The sequence below is a fragment of the Pinus tabuliformis genome, chromosome 6 (genome assembly GCF_031772625.1).
Source record: "Pinus tabuliformis cultivar Carrire ecotype Pingquan chromosome 6, CPIR1, whole genome shotgun sequence".
NCBI lineage: Eukaryota > Viridiplantae > Streptophyta > Pinopsida > Pinales > Pinaceae > Pinus > Pinus tabuliformis.
In genome coordinates this window covers 1,756,535,408-1,756,551,011 of record NC_142292.1, presented here as the reverse complement: position 1 = coordinate 1,756,551,011, position 15,604 = coordinate 1,756,535,408, and the positions used below count along the sequence as shown (strand labels likewise).

General features: G+C 35.4%; 1 protein-coding gene across 1 annotated transcript; it reads right to left on the bottom strand.

Annotated features, from left to right (window-relative positions):
• Window positions 1-6,238: 6,238 nt before the first annotated feature.
• LOC149265956 (protein SUPPRESSOR OF GENE SILENCING 3 homolog) lies at window positions 6,239-13,709 on the bottom strand. The gene is made up of 5 exons (XM_089429898.1): window positions 12,265-13,709; window positions 10,046-10,340; window positions 9,491-9,735; window positions 9,033-9,235; window positions 6,239-6,790 (listed from the first exon to the last, which is right to left on the bottom strand). The coding sequence occupies exons 1-5, from the start codon at window positions 13,384-13,386 to the stop codon at window positions 6,553-6,555; spliced, it is 2,103 nt and encodes a 700-aa protein (XP_089286024.1). The 5' UTR covers window positions 13,387-13,709; the 3' UTR covers window positions 6,239-6,552.
• Between the last annotated feature and the right edge of the window lie 1,895 nt (window positions 13,710-15,604).

Genomic DNA, 15,604 nt, shown 5'->3' with positions numbered 1-15,604 from the left:
GGAGGGTAACAAGGCTGCAGATTGTCTTGCTAAATGGGGAAGTTTTGAGAGAATTAGCACTCGATGTGGAATGGATGAACTGGCAACAGCGTGACTCTCTCCAGGAACTGCTACAGTAGATGAATCAGGATAGGAATAGAGGTCACATGATGTTCCCCTATGGGGGCGTCTCATCAGAATTGCAACACCCAACGATTTCCAATGGCAGGTCCTTCCTCCCGGCAATGAGTGGAATGCAAAGGGATCGTTTGGCCAAGTTGGAGGAGGCCCTTGGAGAGTGAGCCACTTCCTCCACTTGGCCTTAGACAAACTACGCATGGCGGGGAATCAATTCACACATTCATGTCGTATGGTGTGAGGTGCATCACATTAAATTCGCAATGATGAGGGGTGATATATTTGGGTTTGCTAAACTTTATTGACATTCCATGTGCTTCATCGCTACAGGTATGGAGGTGCAACAAACATTTGGACAATTGGATGCGGCTTAGATGCTATCTGATGGTCGATCCCGAAACTTTAATGCCTTCATCATAATACAAGGTATTGGGATGGAAGAGCTCGAGGAACAGAAACACACTTGGCATTTTTTTGGGCGTCTTCTCTCACGAGTGTTTCACGTCTTCTCTCTACAGCCTTCGTTTGGTAGCCTTGTATAATAGTTTATTTGAAATCCTAGGATGACTAACTTCCATCGTGTATTTAGGGTGGCAGTTATCGTTTCTATTCCATTCTGGTACGCTCTAGTAAATCGTACCTTGCCCTCTTCTCTCACTCACATTCTCTCAAGAATCTTTGTGGGTCTTTATCACGGGAGCATTCTTGCTACTAGGCTACGGTAGTTGTTACATTCTCTCTATCCCTCTAGACAGTAAAAAAGCGATTACTCGTGGGTGGTATCTCAGTTGGTCATTATTCCATTGTAGCCCTATGTCAAGAAATATTTCAGTGGGTTTTATGGGTCAATTTTCAGTCACCAATGTTCTTTGTGTGCTTCCTGCATAACTCCTCATTTGTTTCTTGCTTTGAGTTGGTTGTTCTTTGTGTGCTTCCTGCATAACTCCTCATTTGTTTCTTGCTTTGAGTTGGTTGTTCTTTGTGTGCTTCCTGCATAACTCTTCATTTGTTTCTTGCTTTGAGTTGGTTGTTGTTCTACCCTCCACAAACTTTCAATCCGTCGAGCCATCAGGAATATCGTTTAATTATCCTGTCTTGGTTGTTGTAGTTTGGTATAGTGGATCTTTTTCTATTTGGTTTTAATTGTCATTCCAATTGCATGCTCCAAGGGATACCCTGGAAGTCACAAAAGGTTAATCCCTCGTCTCGCTTGTTTTATCAAGGTTGTAGCACCCACTTTGGTTTGGGCACAGTCGATCATAGGTTCCTTGATGATATTAGTCTTGAATTTCCAGTAGCTCACTCCAAACCATCTATCATTTATTACTTGGTCTTTAGGGTCATAATTTTCCTATTTTAGCTTGTCATGAACTATCGTCAGGTTAGTGGGTTGTTCACGTTTTTCCTTTAGTGGGTTGTTCACGTTTTTCCTTGTCAAGATCTCTTGCAGGTTTTTCTCTTAGATGGCACCGTGTCAAAGTCTACTTAGTTGAAGAGGAGGAACATCACAGGCATTTTCCTCCTAGCATCGTTGCCTTTTTGGTTGGGAGTTAGTTTCTAACCTTTTTGGTTGGGAGTTAGTTTCTAACTTTTTTTATATTGTTCCTTTGGAAGTGCGGAAGGAAATTTGCACCCTTAGAGCAAAGGAATTTGGCGATCGCTTGTATTATTCAGATTCCGAAGTTTGTAGTGACAACACTAAATGGGTACCCGATCCAAAGAAATGGAGGAAGAGAAGATTATACTTTCTGCACTCAATTTCAACTCATAGGCAGATGGAAACTCTTCTTCACATGGTGCGTAGAGACAAACGGGTTGATAATTACAACTTATTTGTTGGTCAGGGGAACTGAAGCGAATCCTAATGGATATTTGCTATGATATGGATGACATAGTGGTTCATTTGAACAAAATGGAATATTCTCGCTATGATATGGATGACATAGTGGTTCATCTGAACAAAATGGAACGATATATAATTTCATATTCTGATATTGATTTAGAGGCACCTCAGAATGGGGAGGTGGTTATTAATGCTCCTCCACTCAACATGGCCACTACACCTCCCTCTCCAGATCTCTTGGTGATTATCTTAGATGAATGAATCCATATATGTTTATGTTTATAGTTAGATGTTGGTCTCTTGTTCTCATGGCATCATATTCAACTAAGACTTTATATCTTTGTTTTATCATTGTGCTCTTTGTGAGGTATTTTTTCTCAGTGTAATCTATTGTTTAGTAGTGTCTATGGTTTTCCCTATGTTGTATGTCAACCCCTATGTCAACTCGCTTAAATACGTGGTCTTTTGTCAGTGAGTTACTATTTTTCTGACCAAGTCATCATTGTGTTTTAAAGATCAACTGTAATTATGCTTTATTTTTCCTATTAATAGAAATCATGGGACGGATATTACACAAAAAAAAAGAGATAATCCATGGTATTGCCCCGTGGTATTGTAACAAAGTTTGTTCAGAAGTTATTCTAACAAAGTTTGTTCAGAAGTTATTCTGACGAGGTCATCATTGCATTTCAAAGATCACCAACTGTAATTATGCTTTATTTTGCCTATTAATAGAAATCATGGGACGGATATTACACCAAAAAGAGATAATCCATGGTATTTGCCCGTGGTATTGTAACAAAGTTTGTTCAAAAGTTAATAACAAAATCAATAGAACCAACATTTAAATGTTTAAACTCATCCCCAACATCACTTATTAACTTCTTATTTTTTTTTATTAAGCCTGCATTTAAAATTGTTTACATACATTACACCTACACATCTACCCTACCCGTTTTTAGTAGCTTGAGAGTTTTTCAACTAGATCCATGTATAATAATAGATTTGGGAGTTTTTCAGCGAAATAAAAAATAAAACTCAGCATTTTTCAAAGGATTTCATAATTTTTCACCAAAATTGAAAATAGATCTAAGCATTTTTCAACATATTTAAGAGTTTTCCAGCAAAACTAAAAACATATTTAAGAATTTTTCAACATATTTGATAGTTTTTCAACTAGATGTCAAGCCAATATGAGCATTTTTAAAGCAAATTTGAGAGTTTCTTAGCAAACTTAAAGTCAAATTATGTTTTTTTAGTAAATGTATTGACCCTTGCCAAGTCACAAGTTACTACTAATATTGGCTTATGGGTTGTCAGAACAAGCTCCACCCAATTTGATCTTTAAAAATAGAATATATATATATATATATATATATATATATATATATATATATGTTACAATAAATACATCAATTTTTCAACAAAATTATCTGCGTGTGTTTTTTTAATAATCAACTTAGGGGAAGAAAAATACAATTTTCTTGGTTGTGTCATTATTTCAGTGGAAAATTGATTTTTAACAACATTTTTTGTGCTCTAATAAATTATTTATTTAGTATTATGCTACATCTTAACTAGAAATTTTATGGGAAAAATTATAGTACATCAAAACAATGTTTGTTAACTTTGCAAATAGATGTTAGGTTCAACTTGCTTAAGCAACGAAACGAGACCAACAATTGTTGAAAAGTATTAAACCCAAATTGATAAGTGTATAGAGAAGTGGAGTCATTGATAAAGCTTTCAAGGTTCAACTTTCTTAAGCAAGGAAACAAGACCAACAATTGTTGAAAAGTATTAAACCCAAATTGATAAGTGTATAGAGAAGTGGAGTCATTGATAAAGCTTTCAAGGTTCAACTTGCTTAAGCAAGGAAACAAGACCAACAATTGTTGAAAAGTATTAAACCCAAATTGATAAGTGTATAGAGAAGTGGAGTCATTGATAAAGCTTTCAATGATTGCCAAAATTTTGCAAAGAACAAACCAAGGGTGGTGAATAATAACTTCAAAACAGTTGAAGGATTTACAAGAAACTTTGGATAAAGATGGATATTTCTTCCTTAAAAATATGTGTTTTCAAACAAAATGGATGAAAGTGAATCTTTATACAACATAATGACAAAGGATCTTTAAATACTATTGGACAAAAAAAGGAGTTAGAAACCTGGCCGAAATCACTCTCAAAAGTTTGCTAGCCTCATTTGAATTATTGAAATGCTAAACAATGCTTCAACTAATGTTGACCTTAAGTTTGAGAATTTAATTGTCGAGCTCTAGCAATTAGGCAAGTGGAAAAAGTAGTTTGCAGTAGCAATGAGAATGAGGGTTTAGAATTGGCTTTGGCAACAAACTCCAAAGAAAAAAACAAGTTTAATGCAAAATGAGGGCAACAAGACAGATGACATAGGCAATCACAAGTGTTTCAAGTGTTATCATTGTGGAAAAATAGTCCATAAGAATAGTTTTATGGGAAAAGATTAAAGAATGAATAGAATAACTAAATGCTAAAGAAGAAAGCCATTGTTACAAAGCATAAGGAAGAAAGATATATTCGTGTTCATGGCAAGGGATAAGCAAAAAATGTGCTGAGGAAATGTGTTGCTTGGTATATAGATACAAGTGCATCTTGTTATTTTATGAATAAGAGAGATGGGTATATTAATTATGTCACTAATGGATAATGTGCATATGAATTTATTGGGTAAAATTTTAGTATTTCTTAATGTCATTATGTTTTAGGACTAGGTAAGGATCTACTATTTATTAATGAAATTATAAAACACAGGAGGACAAAAAGTTTACTTAGATGGCCAAGAATGGTCAAAAATAGCAATGAACTTTCACATCAATCGTATGGGCATTTGAATCTAAGATCTATTTCTTATTTCTTATAATAAGAAAAGGCAGTTTGCTTCATGGCCTCCTACACAACATATTACTTTGTTGATAAAGTTAGTAAGAAGACACACTTGATATTGATGAACATGGAATTGTTAGGCACGTTAATGCAAAGGAGGCCAAAAAGTTTACTTAGATAGCCAAGAATGGTCAAAAAAGTTTACTTAGATGGCCAAGAATGGTCAAAATAGCAATGAACTTTCACATCAATGGTATGGGCATCTAAATCTAAGATCTATTTCTTAAAGGCAATTTGGTTCATGGCCTCCTACACAACATTTTATGTTGATAGGGACCCTACAGAGCTAAGTTCAAATAATATGTGGGTGTATTTTTTGATAGGGACCGTACAGAGCTAAGATCAAATAATATCTGGGTGTATTTTTTAAAATGGAATTAAGTATTTAATAAGGACTTATAAGCTTCGGTAGAAAATTAATTCTGAAAAAGAACTAAAATTTTAAATAAGGTGTATTGTGCTTTAAAAGAAATATTTAAAAAAAAAATTGTAATTGATAAATTTTACCAAATTTACAATAATAAAAGATAATCTGCATACAAAACAAAAATGAAACTTTAATGATTTATCAAATTACAAATGATTAAGTTATCCATTATACACCAGCAGAACCTTGGTTCAGTGCCCACAAACAGGCGTTAGGGCACACATACTCGAGGGTCATAACAAGTAAATAACTTTACAATTATACACTCTATACTGGTACGTCCATTTATCATAACAAGTTTAAAAGGAGATCCTCTTTCTCAATTTAAGCAAAAGTTCAACACGAGTGTCCTGACAAACATATCATGACAAACTTAAAAGGAGATCCTCTTTCTCAATTTACGCGTGTCCTGACAAACATAAAGCTGCCAAATATAAAGCTGCTTTTTATGCTCTGCGTCTATTTATATTTAGCACTGCGTCTATTTAAAAAATATAAAGCTGCTTTTTATGCACTGCGTCTATTTAAAAAATATAAAGCTGCTTTTTATGCACTGCGTCTATTTAAAAATGACAAAATCTATTGCACCTTTTCCCATGCAGAAATACTAAAATTTATCAGAAACGTTCAAGGCCTGAGTCATGAACAACGCCTATCATCATTAGAATTATAAACAACTTCAAAGGAAAATTAAAAAACCCTTCCAAGCCCACATGCTTTAAAATCATCTATTCAACAGATCCAAGTTGAACTTTGAAGTCAAGTCTTGTACCCTTCTAGCCTTCCGACCAAGAACCAAGGAAAACACATTTACACATGCTTTAAAATCATCTATCCAACAGATCCAAGTTGAACTTTGAAGTCAAGTCTTGTCTACCCTTCTAGCCTTCAAACCAAGAACCAAGGAAAACACATTTACAGAAGGATCATATAGGATAATGAAACAGAAACGCTTTATAAATCTCCTCTTTTTTTCTTTTTTTCTTTTTTGGTGTGTATTTAAAAGGGATATTTGTATCCAGGGAAAATGATTCAACATTCTCATCAAAAGGCAAAATAGATTCTACAATCCGTATGATTCAGTTCTCCAATTTCTAGTGATCACAACATACAAACAACAGGATGGCTACAGAAGTTTCCTTGCTCTTCATGGGTAGCTTTTCAAGGGGTGCATAAAATTCAAAAACAGTTATAATACAAAGTATGCTTATTTAATTGCATAGAAATTCTCCGACCCCTACAATTAAACAGCAACATTCTGTACTTCTTGCCTTCTCTTTAGATGCTTGTCCAGTAGTTCACCTCTCTCACGCTCCAATTCCTTCTCTAAGGCTACTTCTTCCTGTAACTGTTTTAGCTTGATCTCCCTCCTCTTGTTGTCATGCATTTTAATAAGTTCTTGCCTCTCACATTCATATTCTTCAGAATCTTTGAAGCTGCCTTCAACTATCATTTTTCTTCTTGCAATCTCTTCATCAATTCTGCAAGACAGCAAGATCACAAGCAATGCTTGACACCATTCAAAAACAGAGAAGACATATATCTGGTAAATTAAAAGTGATGCCTACAAATAACCATATCATAAAAAGTGCAGAAATCCATAACCATATCTTAAAAAGTGCAAAGATCCTTGAGCCCCTCAATAGGCAAAAATATTTTCATTGATATCTCAATAAAATTTCCTGGCCTCTGCCTTCTAAGAAGGCAAAAAAAGTTAGTATAAAAATGTCACAAATGATGACCATAGGTGAGAGACATGTGGCCAAAGCATAGCTATGAATACTTCGATTTTAATGGATCTAACAAATGTATGGGCAATTATAAAGTATCATTGAAAAAATCTGGCATATTATCTTTACCTTGCAATCTTCTAGTCGGTTGTCAAGTAATTACGATGGTACAGGACGCAAGCAAACGTATCCAAAACTTATTGAACTCTAAATATTTATGAAATATTTTAGCATTTTAAACTTTTAAATATTTTATAAAATATTAGAGATATTGTTTTCTTATTTCCTAAAATTTTGAAAAGTTTTGTTTCCAAAATCGTTTCCCCGCTTGAAGAGTGTTTTTGCCTTCAATTTAATTTTCACATTCCGATACTATCCATCACTTTGTTCTATTTTTCACCTTCGGGTGCCATAAGATTCAATAAAAAATGGGGAATTTAAGATACCAAAGATGAGTCAATTTAACAGGCTAAAGTTGCTTTAAAGAATGAAGTATTGGGTTTGTTGGTCTCCCATCACATCATAGAGCTTAAAATTAAACTTCAAAAAACTGTACTCTCAAACTCTTGTATTTGATTGTTGGTTCCGCATCACATCATACAGATAAAATTAAACTTTAAAAAAATGGGCCTTAAAACTCTTGTATTTGATTGTTGGTTCCGCTTCACATCATAGCAGTTAGCAGTTAAAATTCAACTTCAAAAAATTCACCTCTCAAATTCCTCTTGTATTTGATTGCCAATAGGACGAAAGTCAGGGACGCGAGATTATGAGTGTCCAACATGGCACACATAGACCCCTAAAACAGGCACATCAGGACACACATTTTTTAATGTTCTGAGATATTTTTTTAACATTTATTGGTGCCCCAAGTCTTAAACATGTCGAGGCTTGCATTGTCCGAGTGCCAAACCCGCATGGGCATGTCTTGCATAGGGCACATTTCCCATGAGTGTCCAATATACTAGGGATGCAAGGCTGCGAGGACGTTTCTTGCCTCAAGGGAGGTACTTTTAGGTATCCAATGTTCAAATCAAGACATTATATAAAATATGTATATATTGGGTGAAAATATTCACATTTTCTAAGCATTCATCTACATGGGTAGTGTATGGAAACTACGCTAAAAAGCATGCGTCTACATACGAAAGGCCGGCAATTGATTTCCAAGGAAATTTTCATTATTAGTGGAGTAACCAGCGGATCAATTTCATCTAAATCTTGATGTTTCCCTTTCCTCCATTTTGACTTGCATTATAATGTATACATGTCAGTTTCAGATGAGAGGCCTACGTCAACTAATTGATGGATTTGTACATAAGGATCACTTGTGTTTCCTTTGTTGGACCAAGTTCAAAGTCGGTACTTCCGGCATGAAAGTTGCCTATATTCACTTTAAACCAAACTCGTGACATATGTTTCCAGCAAGGACGTTGATTATGCTTAGCCTTGTTTGGTTTTGTATGAAAGTGGTTTGGACCAAGTATGTAGCTGGTTGGAGCTGAGTATGCAGCTAGTATGGTACTATGTGGTTGATTATTGGTGAAATCTCAAGGCAAGAGTACTGAAGGAAAAATGGCTTCTATTTCCCAGGGATATACGGAGGACAAGGAAGTCCAAGCAATTCTTTCCCCAAGAGTAAATGACTCATACCAAAGCCAAAAAGAATTGTTTAATCGCACAGCCATTTTAATTTTAACGCTTGACTAGTTCACTCTTCAAGATCTAAGTAGTTCAACAAAACATTTTGCAAGCCTGTTACAGCACTGACCACTAAGAATAAGTGTATTCTACCCTGCTAGCACCCTGAACAAAGCAAGGTATTATTACAATAAGATACAGGACAAAACAAACATGTTGGTTGCTCTAAACTTTAGGAACTGAAGGAAAAAAGAAAAGCATTCTGTGCACAGATGACATATAATAAGTTATTTCCTAGAAAGAGTAAATAGATGAAAACCAAAGAAAGGTCCAGAATAGAAAGGAAATTTACTTGATCTGTTGTTCCTGTTGTTCATCATTCACAACTTGTGCACCTTTTGGGAGCTTTGCAGAGTTAACTTCAAGTTGGTGACAACGATCTAAGTGTGCTTTCTTGAACTCCTCTTCCATCTCTTCCATCTCTGATTCTCTTTTTGTAATATCGGCATTCAGCTGATCAATTTGTTCTCTATAACTTTGCTCCAAATAATCCATCTGCCCACAGTTTTCAATTAGCATAGCACTCGTGGGAACCTCAAAAAAAACAAAAGAAGATCAATTCTGAACAAGACATATATAGTTAAACATATTGGGTTTTAACATTAAAACTACATGTCCAAAGGACAACAACACTTTAAGCCTCGCATAAAATTATACACAAGGTGCAAGTCCAAGACACTAACTGAACTACTATGGGTTGCTGTGTTTCAACTTCCATATGCTCTAGTTTCAACCATAAATTAATCATACCTCTTTCTTGGATTCCTCGTGCTGCTCTGTAGCCCTCTGTCTAATAATCTTAATTTCTTGATCTTTCATACGCAATTTTGATGAGACTATACTAACTGTCTCTTCTAAATTTTTACTGTGCTCCTGTTGTTTAGCAACTTTAGTCTTAAACCAAGACAACTTCTGATTGTCCTCATCCATTTGCTTCATGGGTTCCACAACCATTTTATGATATGATTTCATCTCATACTTCAACCTTGCTTTGCCTGCAAAATACTCTTGCACTGTTATAATAGCTCCAATAAAAAATAAAAATTTACTCACTAGCATCAGAGTACATGAACCAAAAAGCATCTCCCACCTAATGCGTCTTAGACATTACCCAATCAATCAAAGAATCCTGCTGTGCGTAATCAGACTTCCCTAATTAATAATGTGTCTATGCTTAATGAGCTGTAACTATGTTAGGAGACACCCAGAAATTTGTTTCACACTTTAAATTAGAAACAAAATTTCTGCAATCCACCCCTTTGTGATATGTGTCATATAGACTTCAAAGAAGTAAGTAATACAAACCTTTTGAATGTCTGTTGAAAATCTCCATCTCTTCTTTTGTTGCGAAGTAACCATATAGTACACGTTTTCCACCTGGATAAAACAATACCCTACGTCGCTCCCAGTCATCTTTTCCTCTCCCTTCCTTTAAAAACTGTTTCTGTAACCGCTCTGCCTCCAAGTATCCCATTGCTGATTCCTCAAATATAAGAAGACTCATTCCACGATGTCCCTTTGGGCCATATGCATGTCTTGCCTTCATGGCTTTATATCCTTTGAAATACTCCAGTAATTCTTTATTTCCCATTCCAATCCACTGGAAAAAAATAAACAATTTCATGAAACCAAAGCATAAGAAAATAAACAACGCACGCAAGTACATGCACATAAGAAACGAATGAATCCTTGTAACTTTATAAGGATAATAAGGACTAACGATGAAATCTTTAGTCTGAATAGAATATGAACGAAAAAGATCCACAAAAGTGCATTGGTCGAGTACGTATATGAATCCTTCATCTATATTTTGCATGCAATGATGAAACTGTTTATTGTTTTCCAACTCCTGACAGGATTTGAAACTTTGAACAGAGGTAGAACAATATTTGCATGCAATGTTGAAACTGTTTACTGTTTTTCCCACTTAAGTAGAACAACTCTTGACAGGATTTGAAACTTTGAAGTAGAACAATATTTGCACAATGCTGAAACTGTTTACTGTTTTTCCCATTTAAGTAGAGCAACTCTTGACAGGATTTGAAACTTTGAACAGAAGTATAACAAGTAGGAATACTACCACCAGAAGTTAGCCTCCAAAAGCAAAACCTCATTATCCATGATGTATACAGTTGGTGAGCAGTAGTTTTTATACACAATTCTAGGAGCCCATATTTCTTAAAACTTGGTGAATAAAATTTCATGACTTTTCAAATGAATATTAAATATTTGGAGTGACATCCATGCAGCAAAATGAATTAAGCAAGAAGAGATGATGATTTACATTTGCTATGTTCCAAAACCTACCAATTGCCTGCTATTTGAATAGTCACACATTAACTCGAGATTGCCTCTGAAACCCTTTTTGACATAATTTTCTCTTAAAAAAGAATCATGATCTCTTAAAACATGTAAAGTGCAGGACTTAGCTTTCCACGGAGCTTGCTTATTGGAACATGCAGAAAGTATTCCAAAAATATCAAAACAACTTCAAAAAAAATTCAAGTCCTGAAGCAAAGGCCTAGCTAATACAAGTGAGAAATGGAATTCAATTCCTGAAGCAAAGGAATAGCTAATATAAGTGAGAAATCTCATTTATCATTGAGCATCACCTAATAACAATGCCTTGATTCCAGGGCCACTCGATATGAAACTGTGGTGTTAACTGTTCATGGACAACTTCACCACTATTGTTCATGGCAATGGATGAACTAGACTCTCAAGCATTGATGGTCCCATCGATCTACTTATTGTAGTCATTGGTTGGACATTACTAAAATTATCTTGTCTTATATACCTTCAGTGAAAGCTTCAACAAAGCATCACATTGTGTCATTTTTCCTTTCGCACACTATATTCAACACAAGCAGACTTCTAAAATAACTATAAACAGGCTTTGTTTGCTGTATCTTGAAAATAGCAGTTTTCGTAAGTATCATCCCTCAAAAAAGTTGTACACAGACTCACGCAACCTTGGATTTCCACAGCTTTACCTGTGTAAAGTGATAGAATTCGAAATCTATTAATACCTATCTGTACCGACAAAAACAATTGTTAGAATATGAATAAGTTGACCACGGCTCAATTTTGTAGAATAAAAGTCCCAATAAGTTAGGCTGTTTTCTGCTTACAGTCACCACTACCGGAATCGGGGCTTCAAGATGCATACTTCAAGCCAAAAGAACTCAAAATCTAAAATATACCCAGAAATGCTAAAGCAAAAGATAAACATGGGACTGCTTGGTTGAACCTCTAAACTCTTGATTTAAATTCAAATATACTTGCCGAATATAATTGAGTTTCTCACTGTAAATTATGAGGTCAGAAGCAAAGTCATGAGGAATTGCATGTAGATGAATAGGTTCCAAAATCCTTGCGATATATGGAGAAACTGTATATCCATGATCCACATATTTCACTAGTACTGATAAACATGATAGCAAGAGGTTTCTAAGACATTCCAGATGCATTAACACCATGTAAAAAAGTTTTAAACAAATAAAACTGAAACTCATAGTACATACCTGTTCATTTTCATCTTGATCAAGGAGCGTGTTCTGAATAATAATCATAGGAGGCCAGACAATTTCTTGATCGTTTACAGTCTCTCGCAGGCCCTTCCACTTACCAAACATCTCCTCGGCATTTAAGCATGCAGCTCCTCGCCTTTTCAATTCTTCTTCCAGTACTTCCGCAAGTTCGCGGTGCACCTTTACCCTCTTTGATCTGATAGTTTTGGCATGGGCTAAAATGGGTTGCATACCGCTGTACCAATCGATAGCCCCAACGCCGCCTCTGCATGCAGGGCAGTGCCACTGCCTCTCAGGATCATTCACCTCCTCCAGGGTCAGGTTATCCAGGGATTCAAAAAAACTTTTGAACCACTTATTCTTCTTGCGAGTATCATGACTTACATTACTCCCTTCAGAATCATAGTCATCGCTGCTTACTAAATCCTCGTCGCTGTCAAGATTATCAATATCTGTATCGTTATCACTGGATCGGTCTCCAGCTCCAGTTGTTTCATGAGATGGCTCCCCTGATTGCTCAAAAGGAAGAAGTTTAGAAAGCATCTTACTCCCCAATTCATATTTCTCTTCACTAGCATCTGCACTCCTGTGTCCGGAACCTTTTCCACGGGGTAATGATGCCATTGAAGAATCCAACTTGGCGTCGCTGCGCCATTGCCAACCGTTAGCAAGTGGGGGAGGAACAGAAAGATCTGCCCTGCCCTTCTTTCCATAGGCGGACTCTGAGTTTTCGGGCTTCCAGCTGCTCTGTGTTGCTTGATTTGCCCTGCCATAATGGCCCCACCCGCTAGCATTTCTAGCTCTGGCGGTCCTATTTTCTTGATTTACATTCCTCTGATGAGGTTTCCCCAACTCCTTCCATCCCTGTTGATTAAAACCCCGGTCTCTATCGCTACGAGGGTTGTTCGCCCAGCGGCCAGGCTTCTGGCCATCCGCACTATAAGATGCTCTACCCTTCCAAGCTCCATTTCCAGGCCTGTCAGAGGAATAATTGTAATTGCCTCCCCATGCCCCATTTGCTACAGCATCTGTAGGAGCCTGGCTCTTGCCCTTGCGAGAGGCGGCCATTTCCCCGCCTTCCTCATTTTTCTGATAAGATGAACCACTGCTCCGCATTCTTATTTGCAGGTAAAACCCTAACCAACCACCCACAAAAAATTGCGAGACTGCGAGTACTCCACCCACAAAAAACTGCGAGTCCTCGGATTGACAGCGGGATAATTGCGAACTTCTCTTCAGCTCACAGATGCAGTAACAGCTTTAAAAAGAAGAATCTCCCCGATATTGAGGCTTTTTCCCAAAATATTCTCACGTTCATCGCGTGCTCGAATCTGGGAGGCCCAGACTGGCTTAAGATGTCCACGCGGCGATAAGGAGAATAGTAGGTCTGCCTTGACTGAAACAAAGATCAGAGTCCAACTCCCGTACGAAGATGCTTTGGTTGAACAGTCAAAGAATCCGATAACATGGCTTTACGCGTCTCTCCGAAATTCATGAGAAAATAACCACTGCAAAAGTTCTTGGAAATTTCACAGATTCCCCGACCCCACTTTATACGGAATTTGTTAAAGAATCCGGGATTCCGTCCCTCGGTGAACGCATATTGACATGAAAGCAATTAAAAATTGGGTAAGAATGAAATAACCATTAAATTTTATGGTTTCTGCATTCAATGGTAGCGTTGAAAATAAGTAATTTGCCAATGGTATTAAATGAGTAGAGTTGTATATGTTTATTATTGTAATTTTAAATTTTACAGATTTTAAGATTTTATTTTATACAAAATTAATTAAAAAATTAGGGATTTTGAAAAATACATATTGACATGAAAGCAATTTTAAATGAGGGTAAGAATGAAATAACCATTAAATTTTAGGGTTTCTGCACTTAATTGTAGTGTTGAAAATAAATAGTTTGTCAATAGGATTAAATGAGTAGAGGTTGTATATGCCCATCGTTGTAACTTGCTAATGGGAATTAAATGAGTGGGGTTGTATATGCTTACCGTTGGATCCAACGGTATACAATCGGAGTTGTCTACGGAGGCGAAGGAATTGCCCAGTCAAAAGTGGCCAGAATCCAGGTAAAAAAAATTCAAAAAATCTTGTAGAGGGAGTGTTTGAATCATGTTTTTGATGGTGGAAATGGATTCAGCACCATCAAAAACTTCTAGGGTACCTAAAATTATGAAGTTTGACAATTTTTCCTCAGATTTACAAAATCCCTACCTGATTTTTTCAAAATGTGGCCGGAACTAGGGCAAAAAAGCATAAGCATCACTATATTTGATTGGCAAATCGCTATGTAATGGGCAATGTCCATTAAATTCCATCAAAATTGAAGACTTTGTCATAAGTTTAAATTTAATTTAGAAGATATAAATTAATAAATGAGTAAAATTATAAATTAATAATAATAATAATAATAAAAGACTTTGTTTTCATTTTATATTTAAATTTATTTTTAAAAAATAACTTAATATAGATAAATTTTTAAAAAAATAACTTAATAGCGAATTAATTAAAGAATCTAGATTCAGTTCCTCACTCAAAAACACATATTGACATGAAAGCAATTCTAAACTAGGGTAAGCATGAAACAATTATTAAATTTTACGGTTTCTGTAGAGGTGGTGTTTGAATCATGTTTTTTATGGTGGAAATGGATTCAGCACCATCAAAAACTTCTAAGGGCACGTAAAATTATGAAGTTTGATAGTTTTTACTTAGATTTACAAAAATCTCTGCCCATAATTTCTATAACCTTCAGGGCAAAAAAACATAATCGTTAGACTACGGCTATACAATCCCCACTCATTTAATTTAATGGATTTTGTGTCAGTTATCTAACAATAAACATATACAATTCCCACTCATTTAATTTAATGCACATTAACACGCGGTATATTTGTTGCCCAATTATAATAATGAGTTTCATCATTTTAACCAAAAATGTTAAATGTTGACTAGCATAACTATGTTTGATTAACAATTACTCTCGTATCACTATGTTTGATTCGCAAATCACTATGTAATGGGCGTCCATTAAATTCCATCAAAATTGAAGGCCTTTGTCATAAGTTTAAATTTAATTGGGAAGATATAAATTAATAAATGAGTAAAAGTATAAATTAATAATAATAACAATAGATTTTGTTTTTATTTTATATAAAGTAATTTGATATAGGAAAAAAATTATATTAAATTTAATAAAAAAATTCACAAATCCAATAAAAATCTTGTAATAAATTATATTTTAGTTTTATCAATAAATTTTTGTTTATTCTTAATAATTTTGGCCTATTTTAAAATGATTGATAGAGACTTTAAAATAT

Excerpts from the sequence above, each read along its gene's own strand:
- LOC149265956 (XM_089429898.1), bottom strand. The coding sequence starts at position 13,386 with ATGCGGAGCAGTGGTTCATCTTATCAGAAAAATGAGGAAGGCGGGGAA. Across the intron at positions 9,236-9,490 it reads ACGAGGAATCCAAGAAAGAG|ATGGATTATTTGGAGCAAAG; the intron begins GTATGATTAATT and ends AACTGTGGGCAG. Across the intron at positions 6,791-9,032 it reads CAACAGGAACAACAGATCAA|AATTGATGAAGAGATTGCAA; the intron begins GTAAATTTCCTT and ends GCTGTCTTGCAG.